Consider the following 17,833-nt stretch of genomic DNA (forward strand, 5'->3'; position numbering starts at 1 on the left):
GTACAGGGCTGGTAATGTGCAGCGCTGGTAATGTACAGCACTGGTAATGTGCAGCACTGGTAATGTACAGCGCTGGTAATGTACAGCGCTGGTAATGTACAGCACTGGTAATGTACAGCACTGGTAATGTACAGGGCTGGTAATGTGCAGCACTGGTAATGTACAGCACTGGTAATGTACAGCGCTGGTAATGTACAGCGCTGGTAATGTGCAGCGGTGGTAATGTACAGCACTGGTAATGTACAGCGCTGGTAATGTAAAGTGCTGGTAATGTGCAGCGCTGGTAATGTACAGCACTGGTAATGTACAGCACTGGTAATGTACAGCACTGGTAATGTAAAGTGCTGGTAATGTGCAGCGCTGGTAATGTAAAGTCCTGGTAATGTACAGCACTGGTAACGTACAGCACTGGTAACGTACAGCACTGGTAATGTGCAGCGCTGGTAATGTGCAGCGCTGGTAATGTGCAGCGCTGGTAATGTACAGCGCTGGTAATGTACAGCGCTGGTAATGTACAGCACTGGTAATGTGCAGCACTGGTTATGTACAGCACTGGTAATGTGCAGCACTGGTAATGTGCAGCACTGGTAATGTACAGCACTGGTAATGTGCAGCACTGGTAATGTACAGCACTGGTAATGTAAAGTGCTGGTAATGTGCAGCGCTGGTAATGTACAGCACTGGTAATGTACAGCACTGGTAATGTACAGCACTGGTAATGCGCAGCACTGGTAATGTACAGCACTGGTAATGTACAGCACTGGTAATGTACAGCACTGGTAATGTAAAGTGCTGGTAATGTGCAGCGCTGGTAATGTAAAGTCCTGGTAATGTACAGCACTGGTAACGTGCAGCACTGGTAACGTGCATCACTGGTAATGTACAGCACTGGTAATGTACAGCACTGGTAATGTACAGCACTGGTAATGCGCAGCACTGGTAATGCGCAGCACTGGTAATGCGCAGCACTGGTAATGTGCAGCACTGGTAATGTGCAGCGCTGGTAATGTGCAGCGCTGGTAATGTGCAGCACTGGTAATGTACAGCACTGGTAATGTGCAGCACTGGTAATGTGCAGCACTGGTAATGTACAGCACTGGTAATGTACAGCACTGGTAACGTACAGCACTGGTAATGTACAGCACTGGTAACGTACAGCGCTGGTAACGTGCAGCGCTGGTAACGTGCAGCGCTGGTAATGTACAGCGCTGGTAATGTACAGGGCTGGTAATGTGCAGCGCTGGTAATGTACAGCACTGGTAATGTACAGCACTGGTAATGTACAGCACTGGTAATGTAAAGTGCTGGTAATGTGCAGCGCTGGTAATGTAAAGTCCTGGTAATGTACAGCACTGGTAACGTACAGCACTGGTAACGTACAGCACTGGTAACGTGCAGCGCTGGTAATGTGCAGCGCTGGTAATGTGCAGCGCTGGTAATGTACAGCGCTGGTAATGTACAGCGCTGGTAATGTACAGCACTGGTAATGTGCAGCACTGGTTATGTGCAGCACTGGTAATGTGCAGCACTGGTAATGTGCAGCACTGGTAATGTACAGCACTGGTAATGTGCAGCACTGGTAATGTACAGCACTGGTAATGTAAAGTGCTGGTAATGTGCAGCGCTGGTAATGTACAGCACTGGTAATGTACAGCACTGGTAATGTACAGCACTGGTAATGTACAGCACTGGTAATGCGCAGCACTGGTAATGTACAGCACTGGTAATGTACAGCACTGGTAATGTACAGCACTGGTAATGTGCAGCGCTGGTAATGTAAAGTCCTGGTAATGTACAGCACTGGTAACGTGCAGCACTGGTAACGTGCATCACTGGTAATGTACAGCACTGGTAATGTACAGCACTGGTAATGTACAGCACTGGTAATGCGCAGCACTGGTAATGCGCAGCACTCGTAATGCGCAGCACTGGTAATGTGCAGCACTGGTAATGTGCAGCGCTGGTAATGTGCAGCGCTGGTAATGTGCAGCGCTGGTAATGTGCAGCGCTGGTAATGTACAGCACTGGTAATGTGCAGCACTGGTAATGTGCAGCACTGGTAATGTACAGCACTGGTAATGTACAGCACTGGTAACGTACAGGGCTGGTAACGTGCAGCGCTGGTAATGTACAGCGCTGGTAATGTACAGGGCTGGTAATGTGCAGCGCTGGTAATGTACAGCACTGGTAATGTGCAGCGCTGGTAATGTACAGCGCTGGTAATGTACAGCGCTGGTAATGTACAGCACTGGTAATGTACAGCACTGGTAATGTGCAGCACTGGTAATGTACAGCACTGGTAATGTAAAGTGCTGGTAATGTGCAGCGCTGGTAATGTACAGCACTGGTAATGTACAGCACTGGTAATGCACAGCACTGGTAATGCGCAGCACTGGTAATGTACAGCACTGGTAATGTACAGCACTGGTAATGTACAGCACTGGTAACGTACAGCGCTGGTAACGTGCAGCGCTGGTAACGTGCAGCGCTGGTAATGTACAGCGCTGGTAATGTACAGGGCTGGTAATGTGCAGCGCTGGTAATGTACAGCACTGGTAATGTGCAGCGCTGGTAATGTACAGCGCTGGTAATGTACAGCGCTGGTAATGTACAGCACTGGTAATGTACAGCACTGGTAATGTACAGGGCTGGTAATGTGCAGCACTGGTAATGTACAGCACTGGTAATGTACAGCGCTGGTAATGTACAGCGCTGGTAATGTGCAGCGCTGGTAATGTACAGCACTGGTAATGTACAGCGCTGGTAATGTAAAGTGCTGGTAATGTGCAGCGCTGGTAATGTACAGCACTGGTAATGTACAGCACTGGTAATGTACAGCACTGGTAATGTAAAGTGCTGGTAATGTGCAGCGCTGGTAATGTAAAGTCCTGGTAATGTACAGCACTGGTAACGTACAGCACTGATAACGTACAGCACTGGTAACATGCAGCGCTGGTAATGTGCAGCGCTGGTAATGTGCAGCGCTGGTAATGTACAGCGCTGGTAATGTACAGCGCTGGTAATGTACAGCACTGGTAATGTGCAGCACTGGTTATGTACAGCACTGGTAATGTGCAGCACTGGTAATGTGCAGCACTGGTAATGTACAGCACTGGTAATGTGCAGCACTGGTAATGTACAGCACTGGTAATGTGCAGCACTGGTTATGTACAGCACTGGTAATGTGCAGCACTGGTAATGTGCAGCACTGGTAATGTACAGCACTGGTAATGTGCAGCACTGGTAATGTACAGCACTGGTAATGTAAAGTGCTGGTAATGTGCAGCGCTGGTAATGTACAGCACTGGTAATGTACAGCACTGGTAATGTACAGCACTGGTAATGCGCAGCACTGGTAATGTACAGCACTGGTAATGTACAGCCCTGGTAATGTACAGCACTGGTAATGTAAAGTGCTGGTAATGTGCAGCGCTGGTAATGTAAAGTCCTGGTAATGTACAGCACTGGTAACGTACAGCACTGGTAATGTGCAGCGCTGGTAATGTGCAGCGCTGGTAATGTGCAGCGCTGGTAATGTACAGCGCTGGTAATGTACAGCGCTGGTAATGTACAGCACTGGTAATGTGCAGCACTGGTTATGTACAGCACTGGTAATGTGCAGCACTGGTAATGTGCAGCACTGGTAATGTACAGCACTGGTAATGTAAAGCGCTGGTAATGTAAAGTGCTGGTAATGTGCAGCGCTGGTAATGTACAGCACTGGTAATGTACAGCACTGGTAATGTACAGCACTGGTAATGCGCAGCACTGGTAATGTACAGCACTGGTAATGTGCAGCACTGGTAATGTGCAGCACTGGTAATGTACAGCGCTGGTAATGTGCAGCACTGGTAATGTACAGCACTGGTAATGTGCAGCACTGGTAATGTGCAGCACTGGTAATGTGCAGCACTGGTAATGTGCAGCGCTGGTAATGTACAGCGCTGGTAATGTACAGCGCTGATAATGTACAGCGCTGGTAATGTGCAGCACTGGTAATGTACAGCACTGGTAATGTGCAGCACTGGTAATGTACAGCACTGGTAATGTACAGCACTGGTAATGTACAGGGCTGGTAATGTGCAGCGCTGGTAATGTGCAGCGCTGGTAATGTACAGCACTGGTAATGTACAGCGCTGGTAATGTAAAGTGCTGGTAATGTGCAGCGCTGGTAATGTACAGCGCTGGTAATGTAAAGTGCTGGTAATGTGCAGCGCTGGGAATGTACAGCGCTGGTAATGTACAGCGCTGGTAATGTACAGCACTGGTAATGTACAGCACTGGTAATGTACAGCACTGGTAATGTAAAGTGCTGGTAATGTGCAGCGCTGGTAATGTAAAGTCCTGGTAATGTACAGCACTGGTAATGTACAGCACTGGTAATGTGCAGCACTGGTAATGTACAGCACTGGTAATGTACAGCACTGGTAATGTACAGGGCTGGTAATGTGCAGCGCTGGTAATGTGCAGCGCTGGTAATGTACAGCACTGGTAATGTACAGCGCTGGTAATGTAAAGTGCTGGTAATGTGCAGCGCTGGTAATGCGCAGCACTGGTAATGTACAGCGCTGGTAATGTAAAGTGCTGGTAATGTGCAGCGCTGGGAATGTACAGCGCTGGTAATGTACAGCGCTGGTAATGTACAGCACTGGTAATGTGCAGCACTGGTAATGTACAGCACTGGTAATGTACAGCACTGGTAATGTGCAGCGCTGGTAATGTACAGCACTGGTAATGTACAGCACTGGTAATGTACAGCACTGGTAATGTACACCACTGGTAATGTACAGCACTGGTAATGTACACCACTGGTTATGTACAGCACTGGTAATGTGCAGCACTGGTTATGTACAGCACTGGTAATGTGCAGCACTGGTAATGTGCAGCACTGGTAATGTACAGCACTGGTAATGTGCAGCACTGGTAATGTACAGCACTGGTAATGTAAAGTGCTGGTAATGTGCAGCGCTGGTAATGTACAGCACTGGTAATGTACAGCACTGGTAATGTACAGCACTGGTAATGCGCAGCACTGGTAATGCGCAGCACTCGTAATGCGCAGCACTGGTAATGTGCAGCACTGGTAATGTGCAGCGCTGGTAATGTGCAGCGCTGGTAATGTGCAGCACTGGTAATGTGCAGCGCTGGTAATGTGCAGCACTGGTAATGTACAGCACTGGTAATGTGCAGCACTGGTAATGTGCAGCACTGGTAATGTACAGCGCTGGTAACGTGCAGCGCTGGTAACGTGCAGCGCTGGTAATGTACAGCGCTGGTAATGTACAGGGCTGGTAATGTGCAGCGCTGGTAATGTACAGCACTGGTAATGTGCAGCACTGGTAATGTACAGCGCTGGTAATGTACAGCGCTGGTAATGTACAGCACTGGTAATGTACAGCACTGGTAATGTACAGGGCTGGTAATGTGCAGCACTGGTAATGTACAGCACTGGTAATGTACAGCGCTGGTAATGTACAGCGCTGGTAATGTGCAGCGCTGGTAATGTACAGCACTGGTAATGTACAGCGCTGGTAATGTAAAGTGCTGGTAATGTAAAGTGCTGGTAATGTGCAGCGCTGGTAATGTACAGCACTGGTAATGTACAGCACTGGTAATGTACAGCACTGGTAATGTAAAGTGCTGGTAATGTGCAGCGCTGGTAATGTAAAGTCCTGGTAATGTACAGCACTGGTAACGTACAGCACTGGTAACGTACAGCACTGGTAATGTGCAGCGCTGGTAATGTGCAGCGCTGGTAATGTGCAGCGCTGGTAATGTACAGCGCTGGTAATGTACAGCGCTGGTAATGTACAGCACTGGTAATGTGCAGCACTGGTTATGTACAGCACTGGTAATGTGCAGCACTGGTAATGTGCAGCACTGGTAATGTACAGCACTGGTAATGTGCAGCACTGGTAATGTACAGCACTGGTAATGTAAAGTGCTGGTAATGTGCAGCGCTGGTAATGTACAGCACTGGTAATGTACAGCACTGGTAATGTACAGCACTGGTAATGCGCAGCACTGGTAATGTACAGCACTGGTAATGTACAGCACTGGTAATGTACAGCACTGGTAATGTAAAGTGCTGGTAATGTAAAGTCCTGGTAATGTACAGCACTGGTAACGTGCAGCACTGGTAACGTGCATCACTGGTAATGTACAGCACTGGTAATGTACAGCACTGGTAATGTACAGCACTGGTAATGCGCAGCACTGGTAATGCGCAGCACTCGTAATGCGCAGCACTGGTAATGTGCAGCACTGGTAATGTGCAGCGCTGGTAATGTGCAGCGCTGGTAATGTGCAGCACTGGTAATGTACAGCACTGGTAATGTGCAGCACTGGTAATGTGCAGCACTGGTAATGTACAGCACTGGTAATGTACAGCACTGGTAACGTACAGCACTGGTAATGTACAGCACTGGTAACGTACAGCGCTGGTAACGTGCGGCGCTGGTAACGTGCAGCGCTGGTAATGTACAGCGCTGGTAATGTACAGGGCTGGTAATGTGCAGCGCTGGTAATGTACAGCACTGGTAATGTACAGCACTGGTAATGTACAGCACTGGTAATGTAAAGTGCTGGTAATGTGCAGCGCTGGTAATGTAAAGTCCTGGTAATGTACAGCACTGGTAACGTACAGCACTGGTAACGTACAGCACTGGTAATGTGCAGCGCTGGTAATGTGCAGCGCTGGTAATGTACAGCGCTGGTAATGTACAGCGCTGGTAATGTACAGCACTGGTAATGTGCAGCACTGGTTATGTACAGCACTGGTAATGTGCAGCACTGGTAATGTGCAGCACTGGTAATGTACAGCACTGGTAATGTGCAGCACTGGTAATGTACAGCACTGGTAATGTAAAGTGCTGGTAATGTGCAGCGCTGGTAATGTACAGCACTGGTAATGTACAGCACTGGTAATGTACAGCACTGGTAATGCGCAGCACTGGTAATGCACAGCACTGGTAATGTACAGCACTGGTAATGTACAGCACTGGTAATGTAAAGTGCTGGTAATGTGCAGCGCTGGTAATGTAAAGTCCTGGTAATGTACAGCACTGGTAATGTGCAGCACTGGTTATGTACAGCACTGGTAATGTGCAGCACTGGTAATGTGCAGCACTGGTAATGTACAGCACTGGTAATGTGCAGCACTGGTAATGTACAGCACTGGTAATGTAAAGTGCTGGTAATGTGCAGCGCTGGTAATGTACAGCACTGGTAATGTACAGCACTGGTAATGTACAGCACTGGTAATGCGCAGCACTGGTAATGCACAGCACTGGTAATGTACAGCACTGGTAATGTACAGCACTGGTAATGTAAAGTGCTGGTAATGTGCAGCGCTGGTAATGTAAAGTCCTGGTAATGTACAGCACTGGTAACGTGCAGCACTGGTAACGTGCATCACTGGTAATGTACAGCACTGGTAATGTACAGCACTGGTAATGTACAGCACTGGTAATGCGCAGCACTGGTAATGCGCAGCACTCGTAATGCGCAGCACTGGTAATGTGCAGCACTGGTAATGTGCAGCGCTGGTAATGTGCAGCGCTGGTAATGTGCAGCACTGGTAATGTGCAGCGCTGGTAATGTGCAGCACTGGTAATGTACAGCACTGGTAATGTGCAGCACTGGTAATGTGCAGCACTGGTAATGTACAGCACTGGTAATGTACAGCACTGGTAACGTACAGCGCTGGTAACGTGCAGCGCTGGTAACGTGCAGCGCTGGTAACGTACAGCGCTGGTAATGTACAGGGCTGGTAATGTGCAGCGCTGGTAATGTACAGCACTGGTAATGTGCAGCGCTGGTAATGTACAGCGCTGGTAATGTACAGCGCTGGTAATGTACAGCACTGGTAATGTACAGCACTGGTAATGTGCAGCACTGGTAATGTACAGCACTGGTAATGTAAAGCGCTGGTAATGTGCGGCGCTGGTAATGTACAGCACTGGTAATGTACAGCACTGGTAATGTACAGCACTGGTAATGCGCAGCACTGGTAATGCGCAGCACTGGTAATGTACAGCACTGGTAATGTACAGCACTGGTAATGTAAAGTGCTGGTAATGTGCAGCGCTGGTAATGTAAAGTCCTGGTAATGTACAGCACTGGTAACGTGCAGCACTGGTAACGTGCATCACTGGTAATGTACAGCACTGGTAATGTACAGCACTGGTAATGTACAGCACTGGTAATGCACAGCACTGGTAATGCGCAGCACTCGTAATGCGCAGCACTGGTAATGTGCAGCACTGGTAATGTGCAGCGCTGGTAATGTGCAGCGCTGGTAATGTGCAGCACTGGTAATGTGCAGCGCTGGTAATGTGCAGCACTGGTAATGTACAGCACTGGTAATGTGCAGCACTGGTAATGTGCAGCACTGGTAATGTACAGCACTGGTAATGTACAGCACTGGTAACGTACAGCGCTGGTAACGTGCAGCGCTGGTAACGTGCAGCGCTGGTAACGTACAGCGCTGGTAATGTACAGGGCTGGTAATGTGCAGCGCTGGTAATGTACAGCACTGGTAATGTGCAGCGCTGGTAATGTACAGCGCTGGTAATGTACAGCACTGGTAATGTACAGCACTGGTAATGTACAGGGCTGGTAATGTGCAGCACTGGTAATGTACAGCACTGGTAATGTACAGCGCTGGTAATGTACAGCGCTGGTAATGTACAGCGCTGGTAATGTGCAGCGCTGGTAATGTACAGCACTGGTAATGTACAGTGCTGGTAATGTAAAGTGCTGGTAATGTGCAGCGCTGGTAATGTACAGCACTGGTAATGTACAGCACTGGTAATGTAAAGTGCTGGTAATGTGCAGCGCTGGTAATGTAAAGTCCTGGTAATGTACAGCACTGGTAACGTACAGCACTGGTAACGTACAGCACTGGTAATGTGCAGCGCTGGTAATGTGCAGCGCTGGTAATGTGCAGCGCTGGTAATGTGCAGCGCTGGTAATGTACAGCGCTGGTAATGTACAGCACTGGTAATGTGCAGCACTGGTTATGTACAGCACTGGTAATGTGCAGCACTGGTAATGTGCAGCACTGGTAATGTACAGCACTGGTAATGTGCAGCACTGGTAATGTACAGCACTGATAATGTAAAGTGCTGGTAATGTGCAGCGCTGGTAATGTACAGCACTGGTAATGTACAGCACTGGTAATGTACAGCACTGGTAATGCGCAGCACTGGTAATGTACAGCACTGGTAATGTACAGCACTGGTAATGTACAGCACTGGTAATGTAAAGTACTGGTAATGTGCAGCGCTGGTAATGTAAAGTCCTGGTAATGTACAGCACTGGTAACGTACAGCACTGGTAACGTACAGCACTGGTAATGTGCAGCGCTGGTAATGTGCAGCGCTGGTAATGTGCAGCGCTGGTAATGTACAGCGCTGGTAATGTACAGCGCTGGTAATGTACAGCACTGGTAATGTACAGCACTGGTTATGTACAGCACTGGTAATGTGCAGCACTGGTAATGTGCAGCACTGGTAATGTACAGCACTGGTAATGTGCAGCACTGGTAATGTACAGCACTGGTAATGTAAAGTGCTGGTAATGTGCAGCGCTGGTAATGTACAGCACTGGTAATGTACAGCACTGGTAATGTACAGCACTGGTAATGCGCAGCACTGGTAATGTACAGCACTGGTAATGTGCAGCACTGGTAATGTGCAGCACTGGTAATGTACAGCGCTGGTAATGTGCAGCACTGGTAATGTACAGCACTGGTAATGTGCAGCACTGGTAATGTGCAGCACTGGTAATGTGCAGCGCTGGTAATGTACAGCGCTGGTAATGTACAGCGCTGATAATGTACAGCGCTGGTAATGTGCAGCACTGGTAATGTACAGCACTGGTAATGTGCAGCACTGGTAATGTAAAGTGCTGGTAATGTGCAGCGCTGGTAATGCGCAGCACTGGTAATGTACAGCGCTGGTAATGTAAAGTGCTGGTAATGTGCAGCGCTGGGAATGTACAGCGCTGGTAATGTACAGCGCTGGTAATGTACAGCACTGGTAATGTGCAGCACTGGTAATGTACAGCACTGGTAACGTACAGCACTGGTAACGTACAGCACTGGTAACGTACAGCACTGGTAACATACAGCACTGGTAACGTACAGCACTGGTAACGTACAGCACTGGTAACGTGCAGCACTGGTAATGTGCAGCACTGGTAATGTGCAGCACTGGTAACGTACAGCACTGGTAACGTGCAGCACTGGTAATGTGCAGCACTGGTAATGTACAGCACTGGTAACGTACAGCACTGGTAATGTGCAGCACTGGTAATGTGCAGCACTGGTAATGTACAACACTGGTAACGTACAGCACTGGTAACGTACAGCACTGGTAACGTACAGCACTGGTAACGTACAGCACTGGTAACGTACAGCACTGGTAACGTACAGCACTGGTAACGTACAGCACTGGTAACGTACAGCACTGGTAATGTACAGCACTGGTAACGTACAGCACTGGTAACGTACAGCACTGGTAACGTACAGCACTGGTATTGTACAGCACTGGTAATGTACAGCACTGGTAACGTACAGCGCTGGTAACGTACAGCGCTGGTAACGTACAGCGCTGGTAACGTACAGCGCTGGTAATGTACAGCGCTGGTAATGTACAGCGCTGGTAATGTGCAGCGCTGGTAATGTGCAGCGCTGGTAATGTACAGCGCTGGTAATGTACAGCGCTGGTAATGTACAGGGCTGGTAATGTGCAGCACTGGTAATGTACAGCACTGGTAATGTACAGCACTGGTAACGTACAGCACTGGTAACGTACAGCACTGGTAACGTACAGCACTGGTAACGTACAGCACTGGTAATGTGCAGCACTGGTAATGTACAGCACTGGTAATGTACAGCACTGGTAACGTACAGCACTGGTAACGTACAGCACTGGTAACGTACAGCACTGGTAACGTACAGCACTGGTAACGTACAGCACTGGTAACGTGCAGCACTGGTAATGTGCAGCACTGGTAATGTACAGCGCTGGTAATGTACAGCGCTGGTAATGTGCAGCGCTGGTAATGTGCAGCACTGGTAATGTGCAGCACTGGTAACGTGCAGCACTGGTAACGTACATCACTGGTAACGTGCATCACTGGTAATGTGCAGCACTGGTAATGTACAGCACTGGTAATGTGCAGCGCTGGTAATGTGCAGCGCTGGTAATGTGCAGCACTGGTAATGTACAGCACTGGTAACGTGCAGCACTGGTAACGTGCATCACTGGTAATGTGCATCACTGGTAATGTGCAGCACTGGTAATGTACAGCACTGGTAATGTGCAGCGCTGGTAATGTGCAGCGCTGGTAATGTGCAGAACTGGTAATGTACAGCACTAGTAATGTGCAGCACTGGTAATGCGCAGCACCGGTAATGCGCAGCACTGGTAATGCGCAGCACTGGTAATGTACAGCACTGGAATTACCAGATGCAAGCGGTGTCAACTTATGACGACCAGCAGGGAGACGTTATATGTCAAGAACTCAACATTGTGTACATTCATGAAAATTCAGTATTATCCCACCAGCAAGTCTGTGTTTCCAAGGTATTTCTTCCAGTGGGCACGAATTGTTCTCTGACCGCCAATGTCCCAGACTGATAACTTCAAACCTTGAGACTGGACACTTTTTATATTGAAACCCTTTAACAAAGAAAGAATACAATATTTACAAAACTAATATATTTTATGTGATATAAATATAAAAAAATAATAATTTCCAATTACAATGCCCCAAAATTTGTGCCCTAGAACTTGTTTATGGTGACGAGAATTTGCAGCTAGCCCTGCCTTTGTGGCTGTAACATTAAGATTAAAGGGGTACTCCGGTTGATAACTTTTTTTTTTTTAATCAACTCAGAAAGTTAAACAGATTTGTAAATTACTTCTATTAAAAAATCTTAATCCTTCCAGAATTTATTATCGGTTGTATACTACAGAGTAAATGCTTTTCTTTTTGGATTTCTCTACTGTCACGACCACAGTGCTCTCTGCTGATCTCTGCTGTCCATTTTAGGAACTGTCCAGAGCAGGAGAAAATCCCCATAGCAAAGGTATGTTGCTCTGGACAGTTCCTAAAATGGACAGCTTAGATCAGCAGAGAGCACTGTGGTCGTGACAGTAGAGAAATCCAAAAAGAAAAGCATTCCCTCTGTAGTATACAGCCGATAATAAATTCTGGAAGGATTAAGATTTTTTAATAGAAGTTATTTACAAATCTGTTTAACTTTCTGGCACCAGTTGATTAAAAAAAAAAAATAAATACGTTTTCAACCGGAGTACCCCTTTAAAGGTCCATTTCACTTCAGGGATGTGACATGTTCTACACAAAGCTGCTTGTGTCACCTCCCAATGTTCACCATAAACACAGATTAGCATATCATTTGGTTGGGCATTCAGAGCGAGAATCTAGAGACCTGTGATTGTCATATACCTGAGCTAAGCGGTTATTGAGGATGTTGGGGGAGCACTCGGTTGTACAAATATGTCCACAGAGGAAAATGATGAAACAGAATCAACAGCCAATGTCAGGTTCACAGGACCACGGTCCATAGGCTGCATGGAAATGTCGGAACCTCCCATAGGTTTTCTTTGAAGGGGTACTCCACTGGAAATTTTCTTTTAAATAAACTGGTGCCAGAAAGTTAAACATATTTGTAAACTACCTCTATTAAAAAATCTTAATCCTTCCAGTACTTAGCAGCTGCTGTATACTACAGAGGGAGTTATTTTCTTTTTGAATTTCCTTTCTGTCTGACCACAGTGCTCTCTGCTGACACCTCTGTTCATGTCAGGAAATGTCCAGAGCAAGATTTGCTCCTACTCTGGACAGTTCCTAAAATGGACAGAGGTGCCAGCAGAGAGCACTGTGGTCAGACAGGAAAAGAACTTCCCGTGGAGCATATAGCAGCTAATAAGTACTGGAAGGATTAAGATTTTTAAATAGAATACATTTACACATCTGTTTAACTTTCTGGCAATAGTTGATAAAAATAAAATAAATGTTTTCCAGCAGAGGACCCATTTAAGGTTGTTTCAGACATGGAGGTGCCATTAAAAACACATTCAAGGCAAAAGAAGGTCCAGCTCTGGAGGAGTAGTCCAAAATAGTTATATTTTATATTACAGCAGCATACAAAAAAAATGAATGACTTAAAAACATGGCTGTCCGGGCTCCAGGGTAGGGAATTAAACAAAGACTGCAGGTGTGGTGAGCTGAATACTTACCTGTGTTGGATTAAAAAAACATTGCATTTTTTTTTTTTTTTAAACTGCTGGAGCCAGATATTAGATAGAACTCTGTAGGCAAATATAAAATGCTATACTATACCTTCAATGCTTTTCGCTTTGTGACATTTCTCCTAGTCTCACCTAGTTTGTGGCATTTTTCTCACATGGACCTCTTTAGGTTTTTTATCTGGCTTAAAAAACATGTTTGTTGCATTTTTTGTTGCTTTTTGTGGCATTTTTTCACATTCTTCATTTGACATCCTTAAATCCGTCAATCAAAAAAATGACATGACTGATAAAACAAAGAACAAATGGCATGTTCTAAAACATAGTATTTTGGAGAAAAAAAGACATAAAGCACCAAAAATATATCTATGGAAATTTAACAAAAAATATTTGCTTGTCATGTGTATATATATATATATATATATATATATATATATATATGTATATATATATATATTTTTTTTTTTTTTTTTAAGGGCACCTACATACTATTTTTCTGGTCTTGAGCATTCTACAATATTTGGCTAAAAATCAGTGTAGATTTCAGAACAATACATTTAACTCCTTGAGGTTTTTTTTTTTCACACACAGCATTTTTGGGACGTTTCGGATCTATCAGGAATTAAAAATTGCTGCATAAACTTCCACAAGTGGTTAAAATCTACAAAATGGTCTGAAATTCATCATGATTTTTATTTAAATCATGTGCATAGGGTTTTGGATGCAGCTAATTTGGCCCTTAAAGGAAATCTGTCATTAGTGTCGTTCTCACTAAACTGTAGTGCGGGTGACACTGATTAACATGATACTTGCCACAAGCCGATCGGTGGCTCAGTTCCCCCGTTATCCTTCTTATTCCATTTATGCAAATGTCAGACTTGATGCACTGGTGGTGTTCACAAATCTGCAAGAGCAAGCTGATGTCATGGCTGCTACCTCCTCTTTCCTGCTAAAAAATATGCGAAAACCTCCTTTAGGGAGCGGCGCATGCAGGCTGACACACCGTATATACTCGAGTATAAGCCGAGTTTTTCAGCACGATTTTTCGTGCTGAAAACACCCCCCTCGGCTTATACTCGAGTGAACTCCCCCACCCGCAGTGGTCTTCAACCTGCGGACCTCCAGAGGTTTCAAAACTACAACTCTCAGCAAGCCCGGGCAGCCATCGGCTGTCCGGGCTTGCTGGGAGTTGTAGTTTTGAAACCTCCGGAGGTCCGCAGGTTGAAGACCACTGCGGCCTTCGACATCATCCAGCCCCCTCTCACCCCCCCTTTAGTTCTGTACAGTACTCACCTCCGCTCGGCGCTGGTCCGGTCCTGCAGGACTGTCCGGTGAGGAGGTGGTCCGGTGGGATAGTGGTTCCGGGCTGCTATCTTCACCGGGGAGACCTCTTCTAAGCGCTTCGGGCCCGGCCCCAGAATAGTCACGTTGCCTTGACAACGATGCAGAGGTGCGTTCATTGCCAACGTACTTCTGCGTCATTGTCAAGGCAACGCCTCTATTCCGGGCCAGAAGCGCGGAGAAGAGGCGCCCCCGGTGAAGATAGCAGCCCGGACCACCTCCTCACCGGACCACCTCCTCTCCGGACAGCCCTGCAGGACCGGACCAGTGCCGAGCGGAGGTGAGTACTCAGAACTAAAGGGGGTGAGAGGGGGCTGGATGATGTCGAAGGCCGCAGTGGTCTTCAACCTGCGGACCTCCGGAGGTTTCAAAACTACAACTCCCAGCAAGCCCGGACAGCCGATGGCTGCACGGGCTTGCTGGGAGTTGTAGTTTTGAAACCTCTGGAGGTCCGCAGGTTGAAGACCACTGAGGGCGAATGATGAGAAGAGGATGATGAAGGGGGGGGTGGGATGATGAAGGGGGGATGTGTGGGATGATGAAGGGGGGATGTGTGGGATGATAAGGGGATGATGAAGGGGGGATGTGTGGGATGATGAAGGGGGGATGTGTGGGATGATGAAGGGGGGATGTGTGGGATGATGACAAGGGGATGAGGAAGGGGGGATGTGCGGGATGATAAGGGGATGATGAAGGGGGGATGTGTGGGATGATGACAAGGGGATGATGAAGGGGGGATATGTGGGATGATAAGGGGATGATGAAGGGGGGATGTGTGGGATGATGACAAGGGGATGATGATGAGGATGTTAATGACGGGTCTGGATAATGACAGGGGGGGATGATGTATTTCCCACCCTAGGCTTATACTCGAGTCAATAACTTTTCCTGGGATTTTGGGTTGAAATTAGGGGTCTCGGCTTATACTCGGGTCGGCTTAGACTCGAGTATATATGGTAGGTTTATGAATAGTTATTAGCCGGGCAGAGTGAGGAAGAAGAAGCCATGACGTCAGTTTGCTCTTACAGACTTGTGAACACCGAATAGGAGGGATAACGGGGGGAACAGAGCTACCGATTGGCCCGTGGCAAGTATATTTTTAATCAGTGCCATGCACACTACAAGCCTGTACCAACTGTGGTGGCCCAGTACAGGAGTTTCACCCCTGTACCCTTGTTGTCCTGTCAGGCAGACTCCATTCAGTGACCCCTGGGCCTCCCCTGTACCCAGGGGCGGACATATCGCCTGTGCAGCCGGTTCAGCTGCACAGGGGCCCAGCGTGGGAGGGGGCCCGCCCTCACACGCTGGGCCGGTCCTACCATCGGACCCAGTGCACAGGGCCGCTATCAGGGGGTAAACCCATACACTTGTATGGGGCCCGGAGCTTCAGGGAGGCCCGGACGTCCCTGTACTTTTTTTTTTCCGGCTAGTCAGTGAGTGACTGCGACTGTCACTCACTGACTCCTGGCTGGGTACCCGTCAGAACTATGACCGGGCCTCATAGTCTGGGGGGCCCGCAGGACTATGAGGCCCGCTCTTTCTAGGGCGCGGGCCCCTTAAGAAGTACGGCAGGGCCGGACAGGCCAGGGGCTGATGGGAGTCGACGTGCCCCGCGCAGGCATGCACGTCTACTCCAGTCACCTGACCTGTCCCGGCGCGATCTCCAGTCCAGCAGCCTCCCGACGGATCCTCCCCATGCAGTGACACTGACAGGAGCAGCAGCTGCACCGAACCCCGGCAGGGTGAGTGAACGGGGGGGGGGGGGGGGGGTTGGATGGGGGCTATGTTGTTTGCAGACTACAATGGTGATGAGAGGTGCAGGGGAACTGGTGCTTGGGGTGTTATATGGGTGATGAGAGTGGGGGGGGGTTATGGGGGTAATGAGAGGTGCAGGGGGTGTTATGGGGGGATGAGAGGTGCAGGGGGGTGTTATGGGGGGATGAAAGGTGCATGGGGAGGTTATGGGGGTGATGAGAGGTGCAGGGGGTTATGCAGGGGGGTGTTATGGGGGTAATGAGATGTGCAGGGGGGTGTTATGGGGGGATGAGAGGTGCAGGGGGTGTTATGGAGGGATGAAAGGTGCATGGGGAGGTTATGGGGGTGATGAGAGGTGCAGGGGGGTTATGGGGGTGATGAGAGATGCAGGGGGGGTTATGGGGGTGATGAGAGATGAAGGAGGTGTTATGGGAGTGATGAGAGATGCAGGGGGTGTTATGGGGGTGATGAGGGGGGGGGTGTTATGGGGTGATGAGAGGTGCAGGGGGGTTATGGGTGTGATAAGAGGTGCAGGAGGGTGTTATGGGGGTGAAGAGAGGTGCAGGGGGGTGTTATGGGGGTGGTGAGAGATGCAGGGGGCATTATAATAGTGATGAGGAGAGGTGCGGGGGTTATAGTAGTGATGAGGAGAGGTGCGGGGGTTATAGTAGTGATGAGGAGAGGTGCGGGGATTATAGTAGTGATGAGGAGAGGTGTGTGGGGGGGTTATAGTAGTGATGAGGAGAGGTGTGTGGGGGGGTTATAGTAGTGATGAGGAGAGGTGTGTGGGGGGGTTATAGTAGTGATGAGAAGAGGTGTGTGGGGGGGTTATAGTAGTGATGAGGAGAGGTGCGGGGGGGTTATAGCAGTGATGAGGAGAGGTGCAGGGGTTATAGTAGTGATGAGGAGAGGTGTGGGGGGGTTAGAGTAGTGATGAGGAGAGGTGTGGGGGGGTTATAGTAGTGATGAGGAGAGGTGCGGGGGTGGTTATAGTAGTGTTGAGGAGAGGTTTGGCAGGGGTTATGGGGGTGATGAGGAATGATGAGGACACAGAGGATAAGAGGTATTATATTTAGTGGGTATAGTGTGTGGCAGGATTATATTTAGTGGGTACAGTGTATAGCAGTATTATATTCAGGGTACAGTGTGTGGCAGGATTATATTTAGTGGGTACAGTGTATAGCAGTATTATACTCAGGTTACAGTTTATAGCATTATTATATTCAGGGTACGGTGTGTGGCAGGATTATATTTAGTGGGCACAGTGTGTAGCAGTATTATATTCAGGGTACAGTGTATAGTATTATTATATTCAGGGTACAGTGTATGAGCAGTATTATATTCAGGGTACAGTGTGTGGCAGTATTATATTTAGTGGGTACAATGTGTGGCAGTATTATATTCGGAGTACAGTGTGTGGCAGTATTATATTCAGGTTACAGTGTGTAGCAGGA

General features: G+C 48.0%; 1 protein-coding gene across 2 annotated transcripts in view; it reads right to left on the reverse strand.

Moving 5' to 3' along the window:
• Positions 1-17,833, reverse strand: part of LOC130369580 (ADP-ribosylation factor-like protein 3) — a 59,104-nt gene that overhangs the window by 13,775 nt on the left and 27,496 nt on the right. For both annotated transcript variants that reach the window (XM_056575001.1, XM_056575000.1), the window contains exon 4: positions 11,574-11,690. In XM_056575001.1, coding sequence (XP_056430976.1) covers positions 11,574-11,690 — 117 coding nt within the window. The remainder of the gene's footprint in view (positions 1-11,573; positions 11,691-17,833) is intronic.

The sequence above is a fragment of the Hyla sarda genome, chromosome 4, assembly GCF_029499605.1.
Source record: "Hyla sarda isolate aHylSar1 chromosome 4, aHylSar1.hap1, whole genome shotgun sequence".
NCBI lineage: Eukaryota > Metazoa > Chordata > Amphibia > Anura > Hylidae > Hyla > Hyla sarda.